The 21,693-nt window shown below is 41.8% G+C and overlaps 1 protein-coding gene across 2 annotated transcripts in view; it reads left to right on the top strand.

Moving 5' to 3' along the window:
* The window catches only part of WDFY1 (WD repeat and FYVE domain containing 1), a 58,195-nt gene that overhangs the window by 13,953 nt on the left and 22,549 nt on the right, over positions 1 to 21,693 (top strand). For both annotated transcript variants that reach the window (XM_081579641.1, XM_081579640.1), the window contains exons 2-4: positions 6,022 to 6,089; positions 13,621 to 13,694; positions 20,849 to 20,903. In XM_081579641.1, the coding sequence (XP_081435767.1) occupies positions 6,022 to 6,089; positions 13,621 to 13,694; positions 20,849 to 20,903 (197 nt within the window). The remainder of the gene's footprint in view (positions 1 to 6,021; positions 6,090 to 13,620; positions 13,695 to 20,848; positions 20,904 to 21,693) is intronic.

The raw sequence follows: 21,693 nt of genomic DNA, 5'->3' as shown, positions 1-21,693 counted from the left end.
GAAGTTTAAAAAGCACTTATGTAGTCTCTGGAAGAAATGACACATTTCCTTTCTAAGTACCTTTTGGAAAAGTTTCAGGCTATTGTTTTTAAAATAACTTAAACATAGAGCTTGGCAAAATGAACACGTTTCTAAAATTTTTTTTTCTACGTTGACACAGACTATCAAAGACAATCCCTCTACTAGAAAAATGGGTAGAATAAGCAGCAAGCAAAACATACAATGAGTTTAGGTGAGTGGGGGTTAAGTGTCAAAACAATGAGTTTAGGTGAGTGGGGGTTAAGTTGTCAAAACAGTGAAGGAAAAGGAAGCTGTTTTATCTCGGTGCAGAGCATGGTTTCCCTAGGGGCTCAGATGATGAAGAATCTGCCCGCAATGCGGGAGGCCCAGGTTTGATCCTTTGAGAAGGAAATGGCAACCCACTCCAGTATTCTTGCCTGGAAAATCCCATGGACAGTGGAGCCTGGCGGGCTACAGTCTGTGGGGTCGCAAAGAGTTGGGCATGACTGATCGAGTAACACGTAGAGCATGGCTTAGACATTCATGAAGGTAGTTTTTGTAAAAATAAAGCCATCTGATCTTGATACTTTGATGCGGTTTATTAGTATCATTCAGAAATTTTTAATAGTTTGTGCCTGTAAAATGTTTCTAAACTGTATTGTTGTGAATAGTAGATTTCGTTTCCAATTTGCTGAATAGTAAATTTTTTAGTCTGTGGAATTTGTTGATTTTTAAAAATAAAACAGCCCAACTTAAGCCTGTTTTGAAAACCATTTTTTAAACCAATGAGATATATCCTAAATACAAAACAAATTTCTGTATTACTTAATAGAAGTTATACAACTTTGTTTAATACCTAGTTTCTTGAGAGTGCTGGAGTATTAGGAGTTGAACTTAATATTGTTTTGATTTTATCTCAAAAGTGGGAGATTTTAATTTGTCACCCAAGGAAGTAAAGGAGTGTGCCTGGACAAAGAGAAAGAAGGAATTCTAGATAGAACCTGTGAATACAGTAAAGCCAGCTATCAAGGTCAGCTGCCTGATTTGAAACCTGATTCACAAGCAAGGATGGTCTTCTCTCAGCCTGAATGTGATAAGCAATTTTCAGGTGAAACGCTCCCAACAAACAGTGTAAGTCTTGCCAATTTTCTAGTGTGTCCGCTTGAGCTGAGTGCAGACCAAACGGTAGTACTGATGTTTGTCCTCCAAAGGAAATAACTACTGTGTTTCAAAGTTCCTGGGGTCTAGGTAGGTCCCATTTTGACCTTGGGCTAGTTTATCATTCTGAAGCTTCATGAAGTTAAAGCGTGATATTTCCAGGTTAGACGATTGAATGGAAGAGACGACCTTAAGGTGTTCCGCTCACAGCGCTTCTCAGCTGTCTGAAATCATTCTTCTTTCAAGAAGACACAGGGAAGAGCACGTCCCCTGAGGCCTGCATTGAACTACCGGCGCATTCGTGACTACAGCTTTTGGGGTTGATTTTGGGGGTTTTAGAATATGTCAGCATTCTGATCTTTAGACCCTTAAAACCACACAGATAGGGAGCTTGTGGGTTTAATCGCTTTGACTGAAGGCAGGTGCTGCCTGACACCCTCGTCTTCAAGTGCCTTGGCCTTTACTGTCCTGTTGGCAAGTGGAGTAGAATCCTTGAGCAGACTTTAATGTAATTTTTAGAAATATTTTTTTATTTATTTGGCTGCACCGGGTCTTCGTTGTGGCACGCAGGATCTTTAGTTGCGTCCTGCAAACTCTTAGTTGAGGCGTGTGAATTCTTCAGTTATGATAGCACATGGGATCTAGTTCCCCAACCAGAGATCGAACCCCAGGCCTCCCTGGATTGGGAACGTGGAGTCTTAGCCACCGGACCAGCAGGGAAGTCCCTCCTTGAGCAGATTTAATGCTTAGAGGAGAGTTGACCTTTAACTTCTTATAATTCCTTCTGTTTCATCCCTTATGTTGAAAGGAATGTATCCATAAGCATTCGGTACTAAGTAACAAAATACAGTCAATAAAATGTGATATTGTGTTAGTAGTTTAGGCCTAAGGATCATCCTTATAAGCTTCTATTGATGATTTTAGGTGAGAGAAAGTGAAAGTAAAAGTCGCTCAGTCGTGTCCACCTCTTTGTGACCCCATGGACTATAGTCCATGGAATTCTCCAGGCCAGAATACTGGAGTGGGTAGCCTTTCCCTTCTCCAGGGGATCTTCCTAACCCAGATATCCAACCCAGGTATCCTGCATTGCAGGCAGATTCTTTACCAGCTGAGCCACCAGGGAAGCCCTTAGGTGAGGGAGGCCATGCCAAATGCTACCCATCTTTTGGTGTGCAGCCCAGGTGAACTACTGCCTGGAGAGAGAAGTCCTTGGTAGGGAGGTGAGGGACAAGGGCTTCAGACACAACCTGGGCTCGGTATTTGGGGCACCTAAGGATGACAGCTTGTTAGGATGCAGGGTCTGGGTGTGGGAATCAAGCATGTCAGTTGAACCCCTGATTTGAGACCACCACTGGTGGTCTCTGAGCCCAGGGGCAGTGGGATGCGTGGCTCCTTGGGAGTTGTCGCCGGTAGTCGACATGCCCGAGGTGGTCTGGAAGGAGGAGCCCACCAGGTAAGCTGGGAGGAGGCTGCACTGAGGCATGAGTGGTGAGGGTTGGACAGTGGTGGACGTGGCAAGAACAGAGGCAAGGCCCAGTGTCTTAGGTTGGAATTACTGCTTACTTCTTAAAAAGCAAGCAGAAGCCTGCAACACTGTTATCACATCTAAAGAACAGTATCTTTAATATCAGATATCTAGTCAGTGTTCCTATTTACAGCTGTTCCGTGATAATATTGGAGAAGGCAATGGCAACCTACTCCAGTATTCTTGTCTGGAAAATCCCATGGACAGAGGAGCCTGGTAGGCTTCAGTCCATGGGGTTGCTGAGTCGGACATGACTGGGCAACTTCACTTTCACTTTTCACTTTCATGCCTTGGAGAAGGAAATGGCAACCCACTCCAGTGTTCTTGCCTGGAGAATCCAAGGGATGGGGGAGCTTGGTGGGCTGCTGTCTATGGGGTTGCACAGAGTCAGACACGACTGAAGCGACTTAGCAGCAGCAGCAGCAGCATGATAATATAGGCATGTATATGTAACAGGTTGACCGAATCAGGATCTAATAAGTCTCTGCATGGTGATTACATGATGTGTCTGTTAAACCTCTGTAGTGGTAGGCTGGTTCTCCATCTCTGTGTTTCCTGCCTTGCAAATTATGTGTTGAAGAAACTAGGTCATTTGTCTACGGAGTTTCCTGCAGTCTTGCTTTTTTGCTGAATAAACCCCAGTGGTGGTGGTTATTGTTTTCCTGTGCATTTCCTATAGACTGATAGTTGGATCTAGAGGTTTGACCAGTATCATACTGCACTTATCAATTTTATATAGGGCCTTTTACTTAATATTGTATCATGAACATTTTCCCATGCCATTAAGTATTTTTTCTATTTCATAACTTCATTTAAATGGTTTCCAACTAGAAAGATCTGTTCCATCAGTTCAGTTCAGTTGCTCAGTCCTGTCCGACTCTTTGCAACCCCATGGACTGCAGCACGCCAGGCTTCCCTGTCCATCACCAACTCGTGGAGTTTGCTCAAACTCGTGTCCATCGAGTCAGTGATGCCATCCAACCATCTCATCCTCTCTCAACCCCTTCTCTTCCTGTTCTGTTCCTTCTGTTCATGGAAATGTCTTAACCTCTGAGATTTGTGAAAGAAGAAAACTAAATAATCATGAACAGTAACCAAGAACCCATAAATAGTAACAGAGCGGTTTAAACATTACCTCAGAGTGTCAGATTTTGATTTAAGATGTTGAACTACAAACAGTAAAAAGTATAGATCTGTTTACACATGCTTTAGTCGGATCTGCGTCTTGCTTTACCTTTTAATTTTGGATGTGAACTTGAACTTCCTAGAACTTCCTATCACAGTATAGGTACTCATGAAGGAGTCTGCCTGATTGTCTTGTTTGTGAACCTTGTGACGTAGGAGCTCATTTAATGGTGCTTGAACAAAGAGACTGCGTGTCACCGTGTCTTCACGGTGTCCATGCAGACGTGGTATATTAGTACCTGCTTGATTGCAAACAATGAAAGTCACTTGGATTCGCTGAAGCTGCTGAGAGTGTTCGTGGTGAGGATGCTGGGCGTCTGCCTCACAGAACCCTCAGAACACAGGAGGGGCCTCAAGAGCAGCTGGCGTGAGGCCCCTCCACCTGAACTATCTCCAGCTTCTCTTCATGGGCCGGCTTCATTCTTCCCCCTTTATTAACGTACAGAATTCTGCAGTCCAAACTGCGAAACGTGTGGCCAGAAACAGTCATTTCAGCTCCTGGAGAGGTATGGGTCTGTTTCTCTCTCCTGGTTTCTGATTTCCCAGGGAAGGAACTGACTGATCTCTTCTCTGGTCTGACCAGGGTGATCAGAGGTGGGATAATGTAGAGGAAAATCCTGGATTCAACTTGGCAAAGGTTCCGTTGTGACCAGTCTGCCGTGGCTGGAAGATGGGACGTGTTGTACAAATGGCAGTTCATACACTAAGGCCTGTCTCCAGGTCACATATAAAATAGCATGATACCTGCTGTCCTGCTTGGGCATCTTATTTGTTTGGATAAAAGAAGGTCAACATCTAGTCTTTCTTGATTACGGTCTAATCATTTATAATAATCTTAAATCAGCTGGACAGATGCTGACACATGCATACACCCACATCACCACCTCCCCACAGCCTGACACGGCCCCAGAAAGTTCCCTCGTATCCCTTTGCTGCGTTCTGTCCTTCCTCAACCCCGGAAGCAACCACTGTTTCCATTTTTATCCTCAGAGACCAGTCTTCCTTGTCTCGAACTTCAAACAGAATGGAAACAGAGAGTGTCAGCGTTTAGCCTTAATGTATTCTAGTTCAAGATTGTAAACATTAATTCAGTGCTGGCTGTGAGCCAGAATCTCGTTGCTGTTGGAAATACAAGAGTGGCTGTGACAGAGCTGACAGTAAGGGACAAGGAGGGAGCTAGGACTCAAGGTGAAGGCAGAGCACAGCTGTGCCAGACGAGGCAGCCAGGGTCCTGCTCTGAAGGGGAAGAGGTCCAGAGCTTCCAGGAGGCTTGGCGGAGAGCAGAAGAGGCATTCCTTATTATTCTTCTGAGGGGATGGGCCAAAATATTAAACCTGGGCTATTTTGGTCGTGTGTCCTTTGCCCACCTGTGGGCAGGATTTCCTCATCTCCCACGTGTGCTCTGGTCAAAGGAGAGGCCCAGGGACTGGTGTGGAAGGGTTTCCTCCCGAGGCCGAGATGGCTGGGACTCTCGGTGAATGAGCGGTGATGTGGGCTCCACTCTGTATGCAGGTCTCTCCCAGTTCTCCAGAAGCGTTTTCTTTCCGTTTACCTCAGCTCCTCTCATTTGGGTGAGATGGCCAAGACACCAAGTTTGCAGTTGGTTGCCAAGACTCAGTAGTCCTCAGCGTTGTTTGTATATTGCTATATAATGAGCACTTTCCATATTATTGATATTATTTAGAATCCTGACTCCTAGTTCCTGCATAACGTACCATGTATGGGCATAACTGTAGGTAGCTATTGGGTTGGCCAAAAAATTCATTTGTTCGTAAGTAAAAATAAAAGACATATTTTTATTTTCACCAAGAACTTTATTGAACAATGTAGTCACTTAACCAAATGAACTTTTTGGCCATCCTGCAGGGAAGCCTGGGTGTGCTCTAGTCCATGGGGTCGCAGAGAGTCAGACATGACTGAGCAACTGAATAGCAACAATAAATATATAGAGTATGTGTGTATGTGTATACATGTACATACTAGTATAGTATACCATGTACACTCTGTGTGTGTACGTGTGTGTATTTGTCTAATTTGTCCAATTGATTAATGTTATAAGGCCAATGGAAATAGTATTGAAACTAAGAAGTTTGCTTGGGTGGCAAAGAGGATAAATTTACTAAAGACTACTCATTCTTTTCTTTTTTCTACAGGACTATCCGAGTATGGCTGAAAAGAGACAGCGGTCAGTACTGGCCCAGCATTTACCACACAATGGCCTGTGAGTAGCCACACTGTTCCACCCAAGAAAAATGTCTTTGATGATTTAAATTTCAAAATGAGCTTGTTGGTTACCTACTACCTACAGCATTCTATGTTAAAATGCAGGAAAACTCCCCTTCTCTTGCAAAAAGGAAGCTGAGTCAACTGGTTTAACTGAATCAACTTGAACAAAACTTGGAAAAAAAAAAAAGAAAAGGAAGAGGAAAGCTGCCTACCTCCCCCATTTTCCTTTGTCTTCATTTTGCCAACTTATATTAGTAGTAATTTTCTACTTAGTAATAGCTGATACTGACACTAAAACAGGATACTGAACACTCCTTTGCCTCATACCTGGCCTTTTGTGCTACTTTTTCATAAACTCTGGGTACTGTTGAGAAGTTTGGTCCAAGGCACGACACATCCTAAATGGAGATTTTTTTTCCCAGCAGTCAAGCATGTTCTAAAAATAAACCCAAAAGATAAAGCTTTTGCATTGAGATTTTAGAAGAGCCCTGAGATGTAGTAAAATAAAATTGCAATTAAATCCTGCCCTTCCTGCCAATCTAAGCTTTGCATCTTTCTCTCCCACTTCTCCATCCCCTTTCTTGAAAAAAAGATGCTGGGTACCACCCAGGTCCAAGCTGGAATTGAGTCCTGCCACCCCAGTGGCCACATGGAAGGCATCATAGCTGCTTATTTCCGGGTGGTTTTGGTCTTTAATGAGGAGATTTTCCTCAGTTAAGGTTTCAGTGTTCAGAGGCACCCCCTGGGAAAAGACACACGGTTCTGGGGCAGGCTTGATGGTCTGTTACTAAAGACCATTACGAAGTTCTCCAAAGAAGAGCACGTGCCAGGGCCAAACTCTGTGGACACTGCAGCTCCGTGAAGAGTTACTGCAGGGGCTGTGGGGTGTGTTACAAATGCAGAGTAGCCAATTATTCAGCAGATTCTATTCAGTCAGCTTGAGTCACTGTTGCAGGCACTGCCTGTCTTGCTAGCACTTTCTCATTTGCACATTTATTGCAGGGTACTTGCAGGATTTCAATCCTATAAACATTTCCACAAAGGATTAGTAGTTTATCAGGATTTTCCTTTGTCCTACCTTCCACTAAGAGCTTGGGCAGGCTGGTCACCTTCTCTGTCTTAATAACCATTCAATGAGAACAAAGTAGACTTTTTGGAATACTGGTATGAAGCTAACTATTATAAAAGGACCCTTTTATATAATTATAAAATAGTTATAAAAAATTATAAAAAGTAAAACTTTATGTATGTAGCATGTTAAGACTACCTGAAACCCTAATCATGGTCTATTGTGCAGGCAGTAGTATCTTCTGTCCTGCATCCGCATTTATCTGTGGATGGGTCACCTTGGTTACTCAGTGTGGAACATGAAGTGTCACTGTCTCAGTAAATGTCCTTACAGGCCCATTTAAGAAATTTACTTTGGGATTTTGGGAAAGCGGGGCAGAAGTAGATGGAGCACCCTCATCCACTGAGCCTATCTTGTACTCAACCAGAAAAAAAAAAGGCTTCTCTTAGATGAGTAACTCCTTACTTCCAATGGTCCAGTGATGTGTCCATAGCTGGAAATAGCCACAGCAACTCAGGGACCTGCTACCAGTGCTGGGAGATGGTTTGTCATCCTTGTAGACGGTCTTATTAATGCTGTTGGCTGTGATTCCTCCCTCCTTCCCCTTCCCTTACACTTCTGATTTTCGCCACAGCTCAGTCTCCTTGAGACCTCAGGTGTGGAGTTCATGCTCTTTACAACAAGGAGAGTCTAACATGGATTTTTGTACTAATGTCCAGTATTTAGTACAGGGACCCCTTGGCTTGCATTTCCCCCAAATACTTAGTTCACTTTGTAACTGATTTCTCTCCTGGGACACCAGAACCTAGCAGCAGCAGCGGCACACATTCTTCTTGGCTGTTGAGTCTTGGGCATGTGGCTTTGCTTTCTCCATTGCCATCCCTTGCTATCTTGGCTTAACTGTATCCTCTGGAAGTGGCTCCCAGAACTCTGTGGCTGGAAGGACCAGGAAAAAACAGGACGGAACAGGCACAGCATCTCTGCCGTGGGTGACTGACACCTTCGTGTTTGTATACATGCATGTAGCCTGTTGCTTCCAGATGGCTGGTTATTACCTCCAGCTAGAGCCGTGTCTGCTGATGAAACTGCAGGAACACTGCCAAAAGAAAACAGAATGAATGAGTGTTGAGAAATTTGCTTGTCTGTTTTAGGATGAGTTTTTTTTTTTTATAAATTAGTTTATTTATGTATTTTTTAACTTTACAATATTGTATTGGTTTTGCCGTACATTGACATGAATCCATCATGGGTGTACATGAACACAAGAAGAAAAGTGCCATGTTGGTTTTAAAAACTACTGCAGATTCACCAGTTGACATTTTAGGGGTCATCCATCGATTTAAACTGTTCCCTGTGACGAAACAGATGTGATCAGTAAGCGAAACCCTAGAATATTGCTGTACGTGGACCAATTATGAATCATAATAGTACCTCACATAACAGAAATAACTTTCAGAATCTGCTTTAGCTGAAGAAAAATGTAACTGTCAGTTTCTGTCTACTGTGTGCTGCTGCTCAGATGCTCAGTCATGTCCAACTTTCTGCAACCCCATGGACCGTGGACTGTAGCCTGCCTGGCTCCTCTGTCCTTGGGATTCTGCAGGCAAGAAGACTGGAGTGGGTTGCTGTTTCCTCCTCCAGGAGGTCTTCCCAACCCAGGGATCAAGGCTATGTCTCTTATGTCTCCTACTTTGGCAGGTGGGTTCTTTACCACTAGCACCACCTGGAAAGCCCATCTACTGTGTGTCTCATGCATTTTTCTTGGTACTATTTTACAAAATCATCACAACAGCTATTATAAGAAAGAGGCTATTTTCATCATTTAGTAGACAAGGAAACTGAGGCCAGAGATTGGAATTCCAGCCCATGCGCATCAGATTCCACAACTGGGCTGCTCACCACAGTATGGGGTGGGTCCACAGACTTCTCCTACAAAGGACCAGACATAAATATTAGACTTTGTGGGCCAGACAGTCTCTGTGGCAGCTTCTCAACTCTGCCATTGCAGAATCAAAAGCAGTCATAAAGAATACATAGATGAATGAGCCTGGCTGTATTCCAGAAAACCCTTTGTTTATAAAACTAGAGTTTAAAGCATATGATTTTGTACTGCAGTGACCTTTTTAAAAGGTCTCTGATTTGAAAGATGATTTGTGTTTTCCTTGTTTATAAAACTATGTGAACATTCACATTAAAAAAGAAATTATCTTTTTAAAAAATGTTTATCTCGCTAGAAGCTTCCCTTCTAGGAAAAAAGTCAGGGCATTTTTATATACTAAAATAAACCATCCGGCTTGCTTTTTTTTTTTTTTTAAATGTGAGAAGTCTCTTTAACCTTATAAAATTATTATTCAGCACGTTGTAATTTTTACACAAAGGAGAGATTTTACATATTCATGTGCAGTTTGTTATAGGATTGGGCATAAAAAGAATTGAATAGAAGCTTAAAACTAAAACATTAAGATTTAGTAATGACCAGTAACGCTGAAGAAGCTGAACTTGAATGGTTCCTCGAAGACCTGCAAGACCTATTAGAACTAACACCCAAAAAAGATGTCCTGTTCATTATAGGGGACTGAAATGCAAAAGTAGGAAATCAGGAAACACCTGGCGTAACAGGCAAATGTGGCCTTGAGTACAGAATGAAGCAGGGCAGAGGCTAATAGAGTTTTGCCAAGAGAACGTACTGGTCATAGCAAACACCCTCTTCCAACAACACAAGAGAAGACTCTATGCATGGACATCACCAGATGGTCAACACCGAAATCAGACTGATTATATTCTTTGCAGCCAAAGATGGAGAAGCTCTATACAGTCAGCAAAAACAAGACTGGGAGCGGACTGTGGTTCAGATCATGAACTCCCTATTTGCAAATTCAGACTTAAATTGAAGAAAGTAGGGAAAACCACTAGTCCATTCAGGTATGACCTAAATCAAATCCCTTATGAGTATACAGTAGAAGTGACAAATAGGTTTAAGGGACTAGATCTGATAGAGAGTGCCTGATGAACTATGGACAGAGGTTCATGACATTATACAGAAGACAGGGATCAAGACCATCTCCATGCAAAAGAAAGGCAAAAAATCAAAATGGCTGTCTGAGGAGGCCTTACAAATAGCTGTGAAAAGAAGAGAAGCAAAAAGCAAAGGAGAAAAGGAAAGATATTCCCATCTGAATGCAGAGATCCAAAGAATAGCAAGGAGAGATGAGAAAGCCTTCCTCAGCAATCAGTGCAAAGAAATAGAGGAAAACAACAGAATGGGAAAGACTAGAGATCTCTTCAAGAAAATTAGAGATACCAAGGGAACATTTCATGCAAAGATGGGCTCGATAAAGGACAGAAATGGTATGGACCTAACAGAAGCAGAAGATATTAAGAAGAGGTGGCAAGAATACACAGAAGAACTGTACAAAAAAGATCATCATGACCCAGATAATCACGATGGTGTGATCACTCACCTAGAGCCAGACATCCTGGAATGTGAAGTCAAGTGGGCCTTAGAAAGCATCACTACGAACAAAGCTAGTGGAGGTGATGGAATTCCAGTTAAGCTATTTCAAATCCTGAAAGATGATGCTGTGAAAGTGCTGCACTCAATATGCCAGCAAATCTGGAAAACTCAGCAGTGGCCCCAGGACTAGAAAAAGTCAGTTTTCATCCCAATCCCAAAGAAAGGATGCCAAAGAATGCTCAAACTACCACACAATTGCACTCATCTCACAAGCTAGTAAAGTAATGCTCAAAATTCTCCAAGCCAGGCTTCAACAATACGTGAACCATAAACTTCCAGATGTTCAAGCTGGTTTTAGAAAAGGCAGAGGAACCAGAGATCAAATTGCCAATATCCGTTGGATCATTGAAAAAGCAAGAGAGCTCCAGAAAAACATCTTATTTTCTGCTTTATTGACTATGCCAAAGCCTTTGACTGTGTGGATCACAATAAACTGTGGAAAATTCTTAAAGAGATGGGCATACCAGACCATCTGACCTGTCTCTTGAGAAATCTGTATGCAGGTCAAGAAGCAACAGTTAGAACTGGACATGGAACAGACGGGTTCCAAATAGGAAAAAGAGTACGTCAAGGCTGTATGTTGTCACCCTGCTTATTTAACTTATATGCAGAGTACATCATGAGAAACGCTGGGCTGGAAGTAACACAAGCTGGAATCAAGATTTCAGGGAGAAATATCAATAACCTCAGATATGCAGATAATACCACCCTTATGGCAGAAAGCAAAGAACTAAAGAGCCTCTTGATGAAAGTGAAAGAGGAGAGTGAAAAAGTTGGCTTAAAGCTCAACATTCAGAAAACTAAGATCATGGCATCTGATCCCATCGCTTCATGGGAAATAGATGGGGAAACAGTGCAAACAGTGTCAGACTTTATTTTTTGGGGCTCCAAAATCACTGCTGATGGTGACTGCAGCCATGAAATTAAAAGACGCTTACTCCTTGGAGGAAGGAAGGTTATGACCAATCTAGATAGCATATTGAAAAACAGAGACATTACTCTGCCAACAAAAGTCCGTCTAGTCAAGGCTATGGTTTTTCCAGTGGTCATGTACAGATGTGAGAGTTGGACGGTGAAGAAAGCTGACCACCCAAGAATTGATGCTTTTGAACTGTGGTGTTGGAGAAGACTCTTGCGAGTCCCTTGGACTGCAAGGAGATCCAAGCAGTCCATCCTAAAGGAGATCAGTCCTGGGTGTTCATTGGAAGGACTGATGTTGAAGCTGAAACTCCAATACTTTGGCCACCTCATGCAAAGAGTTGACTGATTGGAAAAGACCCTAATACTGGGAAGGATTGGGGGCAGGAGGAGAAGGGGACGACAGAGGATGAGATGGCTGGATGGCATCACCCACTCAATGGACATGGGTTTGGGCAGACTCCGGGAGTTGGTGATGGACAGGGAGGCCTGGTGTGCTGCTATTCATGGGGTCGCAAAGAGTCGGACACGACTGAGCGACTGATCTGAACTGAACTGAACAACTGAAAAGCAAGCCAAAATGATGACAGTGAATCTTTAAAATCATCAAAGAGATTTGATTTGTGAAAGATAAATTTGTGTGTGATTATTAAAGAGCGTTTTGTGTGACAACAGCATCTATCTTTGGACTTCCCCAGTGGCTCAGTGGTAAAGAACCTGCCTGCCAATGCAGGAGATGCGGGTTTGATCCCTGGGTCGGGAGAAGGAAATGGCAACTCATTCCAGTGTTCTTGCCTGGGAAATCCCATGGACAAAGGAGCCTGGTGGGCTATAGTCCAGGGGGATTGGAAGAATCGGACACGACTTAGTGACTAAAACAAACAAACATGTATCTTTGTGGTTGTAATCCTTACACATGATCATTCTTTGTAGTTTCAAACATCAATATGGTGGATAAGGGTGTACAAACTTGTAGTCTATTCTAATTGTTAGGTGTGTAGACAATTTTAGTATCTACATTTCAACGAGATAGTTTTTGGAATGCAACTGAAATAGTCTTTTTCTATAGTCTGATCATGCAGCCATGTTTCTGCCTTTGAGTACAATCCAGCATTTCTTCCAGTTTTCTTCCTTTGGTGAAGAATATCAGCCATGGTAGTTAGAGAACTTTAAACTGTTTTCAAGTGGTAACTTCATTTATAGGATTTTTCTGTTTTACTCTTTTATAAGACATTTTATTTCAAAGTAAGCTCGAGTTTGTTTGTTTGTTTCCTGGCATTCGTTTCTTTCCGTGGTCAATTAAAATTCTTAAGGCTGAAGTGAACCCAAGTATTTCTTTTTCCAAGTGTTCCATTTTCTAAATCACTTTAATTTTGATTTTTAGCAGAAGGAAGTGATTTAGAGTTTCTCCTTTCTGACACTCATTCTCTAAGCCACGCTTTCTGGAAGAAGTATAGGTGGGACCTGGAAGGGTTGTGTCTATGGGAAGAGTCAGGCTGTCCCAGTCACATGACACTGCTTTGGACAAAGAACCAAACTGGGATTGTATGAGTCACTGCAAAATGGAACAAATAATCCCAAAGTAGCCTCCCCAGTTTGCTCACATGCCTTGGAATGGGAATTGTGGTACTGGACACCTCGCTTTCCACAGATGCCCACTACTCTTTTGCCTGTGATGGGGAAGGGAGGAGGGACAGGATGACCCACAGAGTTTGTGTGGCAGATCACCTTCTCTAAACACTGGTCCCCAGACCTTTCCAGAAACAGGTAGGAATTTCAACCAGATGAAACTTCATGCTGACTCGCTTCACCCAAAGTCATAAAAGTAACTTGGAAGGTTATTAAAGTTAAAATTTGAAACTCAAACAGCAGAAAAAAGTTTAATAACCCCTTTTAAAATAAAACATCTTTGCCCTCTTTTTTTTTTTTTAATCTAAGTTGTATAGCTCTTTTTAATAACATACCTTGAACAATGACTTAACGTGCTTAGCTCTGCTTGTAACATGGTGTTTGTCTTTCTGGCAGCTCCCTGCTCTGCTATGGCTTACCATCATGATAGCAGACGGATATTTGTGGGCCAGGATAATGGAGCCGTGATGGTAGGTAGCTTCCAGAATGTATTCATTGTATTGACCTCCCCATGTTCACCGTTGGACAGTTTAAATAAAGTTAACAAGGAATGCCCAGTTGTTTGGCATTAGGAAATGTTTCATTCAGTACAGATGGTAGACCCAAAAATGGATTAATTCTAGTTAATGCTAGAATTAACTAGCATTAATTAATAGATAAACTCCAGATTTTCCGTGACTTATGATGAGGCTTTGTCCGGATAAACCCATTGTAAGTTGAAAATATCGTAAGTTGAAAATACATTTACTACACCTAATCTACTGAATATCATACCTTAGCCTCACCCACCTTAGATATGCTCAGACCACTTACATTAGCCTACAGTTGGATGAAGTCATCTAACACAAAGCCTATTTTATACTCAGGTATTGAATATCTCATGTAATTTATTGAATACTGTACTGAAAGTGAAAGACAGAATGATTGTGTGAGTCCAGAATGGTTGTAAGTGTGTCGATTGTTTACCCTCAGGACGCTGAGTAGTAACTGTGGCTGCCCTGGCCCAGCATCACTAGAGAGGATCGTATGACTTATCACCCGTCTGGGAAAAGATCAACATTCAAAATTCAAAGTACAGTTTCTACTGAATGTGTATCGCTTTTACACCATTGTAAAACTGAAAAATCATAAGTTGAGCCATCCTAAGTCAGGGACCAGCTGTAGCTCCACGGAGCTCTGATGATTGATGGCTGATTCTCAGGCTGACCACAGTGCACAGCCTTTGTACAGGAAACATGAGTCCCATGGCAGCCCCTGTCCCTGAGCCCATGAAGGAGGAGACTGGGGCAAGGAGGACGTGGGGGAGGTCACGTGCACGTGTGTGTGTGTGTGTGTGTGTGTGTGTGTGTGTGTGTGAGTGAGAGACAGAAGAGGGAGAAGAAGAACAAGATCAGGGACTAGTCATTCAGCCAACAACTCGTGTAACTCTTTGAGGCAGTGCTTCTCAAACCATCTTTGGTGAAGAACCAGATATTTAAATTTTCAACTTATTAGAGATGGGCGTTTTTGTAAGTCTAATTGTATGTGTGTGTATGGATATTTCATTAAGATGTAATTCATATACCATAAAATTCACCAAAGTGTACAATTCAGTGGTTTTATAGTATAGTTACAAGATTGAAAATGAAAGTGTAGTCACTCAGTCGTGTCCGACTTTGCGACCCTATGGACTGTAGCCTGCCAGGCTCCTCTGTTCATGGGATTTCCCAGGCAAGAATACTGGAGTGGACTGCCATTCCCTTCTCCAGGGGATCTTCCCGACCCAGGGATTGAACTTGGATCTCCTTCATTGCAGGCAGATTCTTTACTGTCAGAGCCACAAGGTGTGTATGCATGTATTTCATTGAGATATACTTCATGTACCATAAAATTCACCAGCTTAATGTGTGTGGTTCAGTGGTTTTATAGTATAGTTTCAAGATTATACAACTGTTAATAGTCTAGATTATTTTTATCAGTGCACCCCACCCAAAAAATAAATCCCATATTCTTTAGCAATCACTCTGCATTACCCCTTCCTTCAGTTCCTAGCAGTCAGTAATACACTTTCTAAACATTTTATGTAAATAGAGTCATAAAATGTATAACCTTTTAAATTTGGCTTTCACTTAGCATCGTATTTTCAAGGTTCATCTGTGTTGTAGCTTGAATTAATACTTCAGTCCTTTTTGTGGTGGAATAATATTCTGTTATATGCCACACTTTGTTTATCCATTCATTAGTTGATAGATAGTTGGGTTATTTCTACATTTTGGCTATTATGAATAATGTTGCTATGAACAGTCACATAAAAGTTTGTGTGTGAACCTGAGTTTTCCATTTTATTGGGTTTACACGTCTAGGAATGGAATTGTGGGTCATATGGTAACTCTGTATTTAATTTTTTACAGAACTGCCAAACTGTTTTCCAAAGTTACTATACCATTTTACATCCCACCAGCAATCTATAAAGGTTCTAAATTTTTATATTTACCAACACTTATTATTTTCTGGTTTTGTTTATTTCCTAGTCAGTGTGAAGTGGTATCTAGCTTATCTAGTTTGTTGGCATATAATTGTTCATAGCAGCCTTTTTTAGTCCTTTTTATTTCTGTAAGATTTAATAGTCCCCTTTTCATTCCTGAGTTTAGTAACTTGAGTCGTTTCTCTTTTTTTTTCACCACTCTAGCTACATGTTTGTCAATTTTGTTAGTTTTTTTTCAAAGAACCAGTTTTCATTGAGTCTCTGTTGATTTGTTTTCTCTATTATTTTTCTATTCTCTGATAATATGCTTCAGCTCTTATTTTTCCTTTGGTTTGCTTTGAGTTTAGTTTGCTGGATTGATATTTTGGATATTATATTATTGAGTGAGAAAATTGGAAGGATCCCTGGTGGTCAGATGGTAATCTGCCTGCAATGCAGGAGACCTGGGTTTGATCCCTGGGTCAGGAAGATCCCCTGGAGAAGGGAATGGCAACCCACCCCTGTATTTTTGCCTGGAGAATTCTGTGGACAGAGGCTACACCCCATGGGGTTGCAAAGAGTAGGACGTGACTGGATGACTTGCACTTTTAACTTTATCTGTTTGAATGTCATAACGATATTAAATTGCTGGAAAGTTTTCTGAACACTTATTCCCTATTTGCCTGCTTCTTTAATCAGGACCAGTGGTCCACAGACCTCACTTTGAGTAGCACTGCTTTACTGAACTGAGAATGGTAACAATAAGTAAGATTTAGCTAGTGGGGTTCCATCACATGTAAAGTGAAGAATGCATGCGGAGCAGTGAGAGCAGACCAGCGCCTGCGCTCACCTGGCCGGAGAGAGTGGCTTGGCCAGCCTGTAACTGTGCAAAGCCCTAGAGGGTGGCGAGGATTTAACCAGGAGAGAAGGAGGAGGATTTCCAGACACAGAGGACTGTATGAGCAAAGACAGAGGTTTTCAAGGTCAGAGTGTGTGCAGAGAACAAGAATGAAGCAGCTTGGCAGCATGAAACATGTAAGACTGAAGAGGTGGCTGGAGCAGGTCAAAGAGCCTTGCCTTCAGACCTTACTCAGCACTGGGTGTCCTGCAGAATGCTAATTAAGAAGGAAGCAGACATGGTTCCTGCTCCCAGGGGTCTTTTGGACTAGTTAGAAGGACAGGTAATACACAAGTAAGCATCGCATTGCAGGTTGTGTTGGGTGCTGTGGAGAAATGAACAGGCGTGGGAAGGAGAGGGTCCAGAGAGGTGTGTGGCCCCGCACCCAGCTGACAGGATCTGCAGGAAGGAGGGCTGCTCCAAGGCTGTGACGTCTAGCCTAGGCCTGAAGGGCATGCAGGAGACAGCCAGACAGAGCAGGTTTTCCAGGAGTGAAGACATCTGTGGAGACGCAAGGCAGGAGTTCTCAGTGTGTCTGAGGACTTGGAGGATGTCCTCTTGGCTGGTTGGTGCTGAGTAACAAGGGCAGCAAGAGGGGTGATGGGACCAGGTGGGCTGAGGGCAGGTCATTCACGGCCTTGTGGGTCTGGGTGAGGTTTTCTGTTTTGTAAACCTGTGGGAAGCTCTTCCAGGGTTTTCAGCAGAAGAATGGTGTCATTTAATTTACAAAGATCCCTCTGACTGCTCAGTGGAGCACAGATTGGAGGGCAACAGGAGTGGAAGTGGGAGGGAATTCCCTGGTGGTCCAGTGGTTAGTACTCGGCCTTTTCATTGCTGAGGGCCTGGGTTCTTCCTTCTCTGGTCAGGGAACTAAGATGCTGCAAAGCCATGCAGTGCAGCCAAAAAAAATATGCTCTAACACCATATACAAAAATAAACTCAAAAATGGATCAAAGACCTAAATGCAAGTATAAGGTCAAACACTATAAAACTCTTAGAGGAAAACATAGGCAGAACATTCTTTGACATGAATTGCATTCAATATCTTTTGTGATCCACCTCCTAGAGTAAAGAAAATAAAAACAAAAATAAACACATGGGACCTAATTAAACTTAAAAGATTCTCAAAGCAAAGGAAACCATAAAACAAAAAAACAGCCCACAGAATGGGAGAAAGTATTTGCAAATGAAGTGACTGACAAGGGATTAATCTCCAAAATATATACACACCTCATGCAACTCTGTTAAAAAAACCCAAAAACCCCATCAGAAAATGGCCAGAAGATCTAAATAGATACTACTGCAAAGAAGACATACAGAGGGCCAAGAGGCACATGAAAAGATACTCAACATCAATAATTAGAAAAATACATATCAAAACTACAGGGCGGTATCACCTCACAATGGCCATCATCAAAAAATCTATAAACAATAAATGCTGAAAAGGGTGTGGAGAAAAGGGAACCCTTCTACAGTGTTAATGGGAATATAAATTGGTACAACCATTATGGAAAACAGTATGGCAGTTCCTTAAAAAACTAAAAATAGAACTACCATATGGTCTAGCAATCCCATTCCGGGCATATATCCAGAGAAAACTCTAATTCGAAAAGATAAATACACTCCAGTGTTCATTGCAGCACTGTTTTCAATAGAAGCAACCTAACTGTCCATTGAAAGATGAATGGATAAAGAAAATGGAATATTATTCAGCCATAAAAAGAATGAAATAATGCCATTTGCAGCAACATGGATGGACCTAGAGATTATCATACAAAGTAAAGTAAATGGAGAAAGACAAATATATGATGTCGCTTACATGTACATGGTAAAACATGGTACAAATGAATCTATTTACAAGACAGAAATAGTCACAGATGTAGAAAATAGATTTGTTGTTAGCAGAGGGGGAAGTAGAGGGGAGAAATAAATTGAGACATTGGGATTGGTAATATACACACTTTTATATATAAAATAGGTAAACAGTAATATACCATATAGCACAGGGAACTCTACTCAATACTCTGTAATGACCTATAATGGAAAGTATTCTAAAAAGAGTGGATTATATATGTGTGCCTGTTCGGCTCTGTTGTACAGCTCAGACTAACACGCATTATAAATCAATTATACTGCCACAAAAATTTTGAAAATGGTGGAGGCAGAAATATCAAGTGTTGTCACCGTCTGGATGAGAAGGTGGTGGCAGTGATGATGGACAGAAGCAGATGTCTTGAGCTGCAGCTATGGCAGATTGGGTGCAGGGGTGGGGAGAGGAGCAAGTCAAGTGACAGCTGGGTATTTGGCTTGAGTGTCTGGTGGATGGTGCTATCATTTATTGAGAAGAGATGGCTTAGGGGTGTGTGGGGAGAAGGCATTTAGAGGGAAAGGACAGTGAGGAATCAGTGGTATAGTTAAGATACCAGGGAGACACCATTCATGGGTGATGCAAAATGGGCCAAGGGATGGGAGGACCAGCCAGGACAGTGTGGTCATGGTAGCTAGAGGGACAGTTTCAGGTGGGGCAGAGAGAGGATGAGATCAAGACAGGAGCATGACCTTGGGAATGGCAGTTAGCAGCTGGTGGTTGCAGGGAGAGCTGCTTCCATGCAGTGGGGTGGTGCCCTGGGGTGCAATGGATTGAAGGGTGACCGGGGTGAGGAGCTAGAGATCCTGAGTGTCGAGTGCGGGGTGATCTGTTAGAGAAGGTTTAGGCTGGGATGGGGTGGGGGGGCAAAGAAAGTTTTAGCATTAAGAGGGTTTTGTGTTCACTTGTTTTGCTTTTTTAAATTAGAAGAAGTCTTGAGTGTGTTTATGAGCCAGGAAGGAAGGAGCCAGGCTCTCTGCATAAGAAGTTCACTGGACAATAGACAGGCAGCGAGAGTGGAGGGCGGGGTGGGGGATCTGCATGGTTGGGGGTTGATGCCCACCAGTTTTGGGCTGCTGTAAATCCGTTGTGTGATAATAAATGCTAGTGGTCTCGTTTTTCTCCTTCTGAAGATTTTATAGGAATATGGTGCTGTGCATACATATACATCATAGGCCTCAAATGGCATCTCCAGGAGTGGCAGTGGCCATGGATTTATTTCTCTAGGGACCCTTCTTGTGGCTCCTGGTTCAAGGGTACTCTCTGCCACCATTATAGGATGACATATAAAACTCTTACAGCTCTTCAGTGGAAAGGGGCAGTGTAAATCCAATTTATCATTAGTTAGTATTGAACTGTTGATTTCCCCCCAAGGGAGATTGTGGTGGTGGTTTAGCTGCGAAGTCATGTCCGACTCTTGTGACCCCTTGGACTGTAGCCTGCCAGTCTCCTCTGTCCAAGGGATTCTCCAGGCAAGAATACTGGAGTGGGTTGCCATTTCTTTCTCCAGGGGATCTTCCCCACCCAAGAATTGAACCTGGATCTCCTACATCGTAGGCGGAGATTGTAGACGGATTCTTTACCGACTGAGCTAAGAGTCCCAACAGAGATTAGTATATATAAAATGCCGATACATTTTTGTACTTTGTAGAACCAAGATGAAGGACAAGAAATCAGTATTCCTTTGTGGGTTTTTTTCATCCTGACCAATCAACAATTCATAATGTCCATGTTATCTAGAACAGTTAAGAGCTTACCAATTTAGCACTGATCAATAGAATTTTTAAGTAGTGCATTTCCTTTAGAGTTTTATCTTAGTCTTATGCCTGAGGCTCATTTTTTCATTAAGAAGCATATACTTTTACTTTTTTCCTAGTTATAAAGTATTAACACAGTCCATAAAAACTTTGGAAGATAAAAAAGGAAAACCACCACAATCTTTAAATTTCTTTTGTATGTGTTTGTGTGTTAAATATATGTAATGTGCCCCTTCTGTTGCTTCAGATACCCAATGCCTTATTTTCACTGGTGCTGAGAACTCTGTTAGTAATGGGTCTTTTTATATCACTTTGCTTTGGATATATCATCTTGAGAAACTTCTGGTGACGCCAAGAGGGCAAAGTTAACAGGATGCCTCCTTTGCAATTAGAGGGAGAGGAAGTATACAGCACTTATTTGTAGAGGAAGAATTAGGCAAAAATTCTGTGGTGGTCAGCAGCACTTTCTTTACTTGTCTGATTCCAAAAGAAATAGTGTTGCAAGGACAGGACCAAGAAGCAATTCTCTACTGTTCTTATGGAGCCAATCTTGTATCACAAAGCTGGTGATGGCCAGTTTTAGATTTTACATCCTTTTGGAAGATAATTTCCCATTGTTTTTAAAAATATAACTGTTCTCTTATTGCATGTTCTTTTAGGAATTTCACGTTTCTGAAGATTTTAATAAAATGAACTTTATCAAGACCTACCCAGGTAATTATAATACACACACTCATTTGCACACATATACACGTAGATACACACAAAAATAAACTGGAACACCGTGTCTCATGATCAAAATTAGGTTTTCACATTAACTTTTTAAAAGGTTGGTTACCCCAGGTACATGAGAGGCTGTTATCTCGTCAGTCATTTACACGTCCTTTTCCTGCTTATTAACTTTGGAAATTTGTATACTGTGCCGCTGGGTGCATGTGTCAGATTTAGTTCAACCGTTCCTGTTTTTGAAAGTGTGTACTGATCCCATTTTTGATAACACATTATAAGGTATATGATGGTATGTACATAGGTATGTGTGTTCACATATATCTGTGTGTATTTCATATATATATGTGTGTGTGTGTCCTTGATGGTTACTGACTCAGATCCTGTAACTCTTGATTACTTTAAGATTGATACTAAAAGTAGAATAACTGGGTCAAACATTAAAACTTTTTTTTAATACTCTAGATTTATTTTGCAAAACTCTTTCCAGCAATAGTCGAAATATTTTAATGAGTAGTGATTGAAAGTGCCTGTTCATGAAATCTTCATTGCTCTTTTTAAGTGCTTATCGCCAGTTTGTAGTCAAAATTATTCTGTTTTAAAATTATTTAAGCTTTATTTGATATGGGTCATGTTATGTTTAATGAATATCTACATGACTATGCCTGCATTCCCAGGGGGTTGTAGTGTTTTCTGGTTAATTTGTAAGAAACAGTCCCTCTGTTTTTCTGAAGCAGCCTGGACAGCTGAGAGTAAGGTCAAATGTGTCTCTGTCTAG

Source organism: Giraffa tippelskirchi, chromosome 3 (genome assembly GCF_054371585.1).
Source record: "Giraffa tippelskirchi isolate mGirTip1 chromosome 3, T2T-mGirTip1v1.2.pri, whole genome shotgun sequence".
Lineage (NCBI taxonomy): Eukaryota > Metazoa > Chordata > Mammalia > Artiodactyla > Giraffidae > Giraffa > Giraffa tippelskirchi.
The sequence above is the reverse complement of the archived record's forward strand: the minus strand, read 5'-3'. Positions and strand labels throughout refer to the sequence as shown.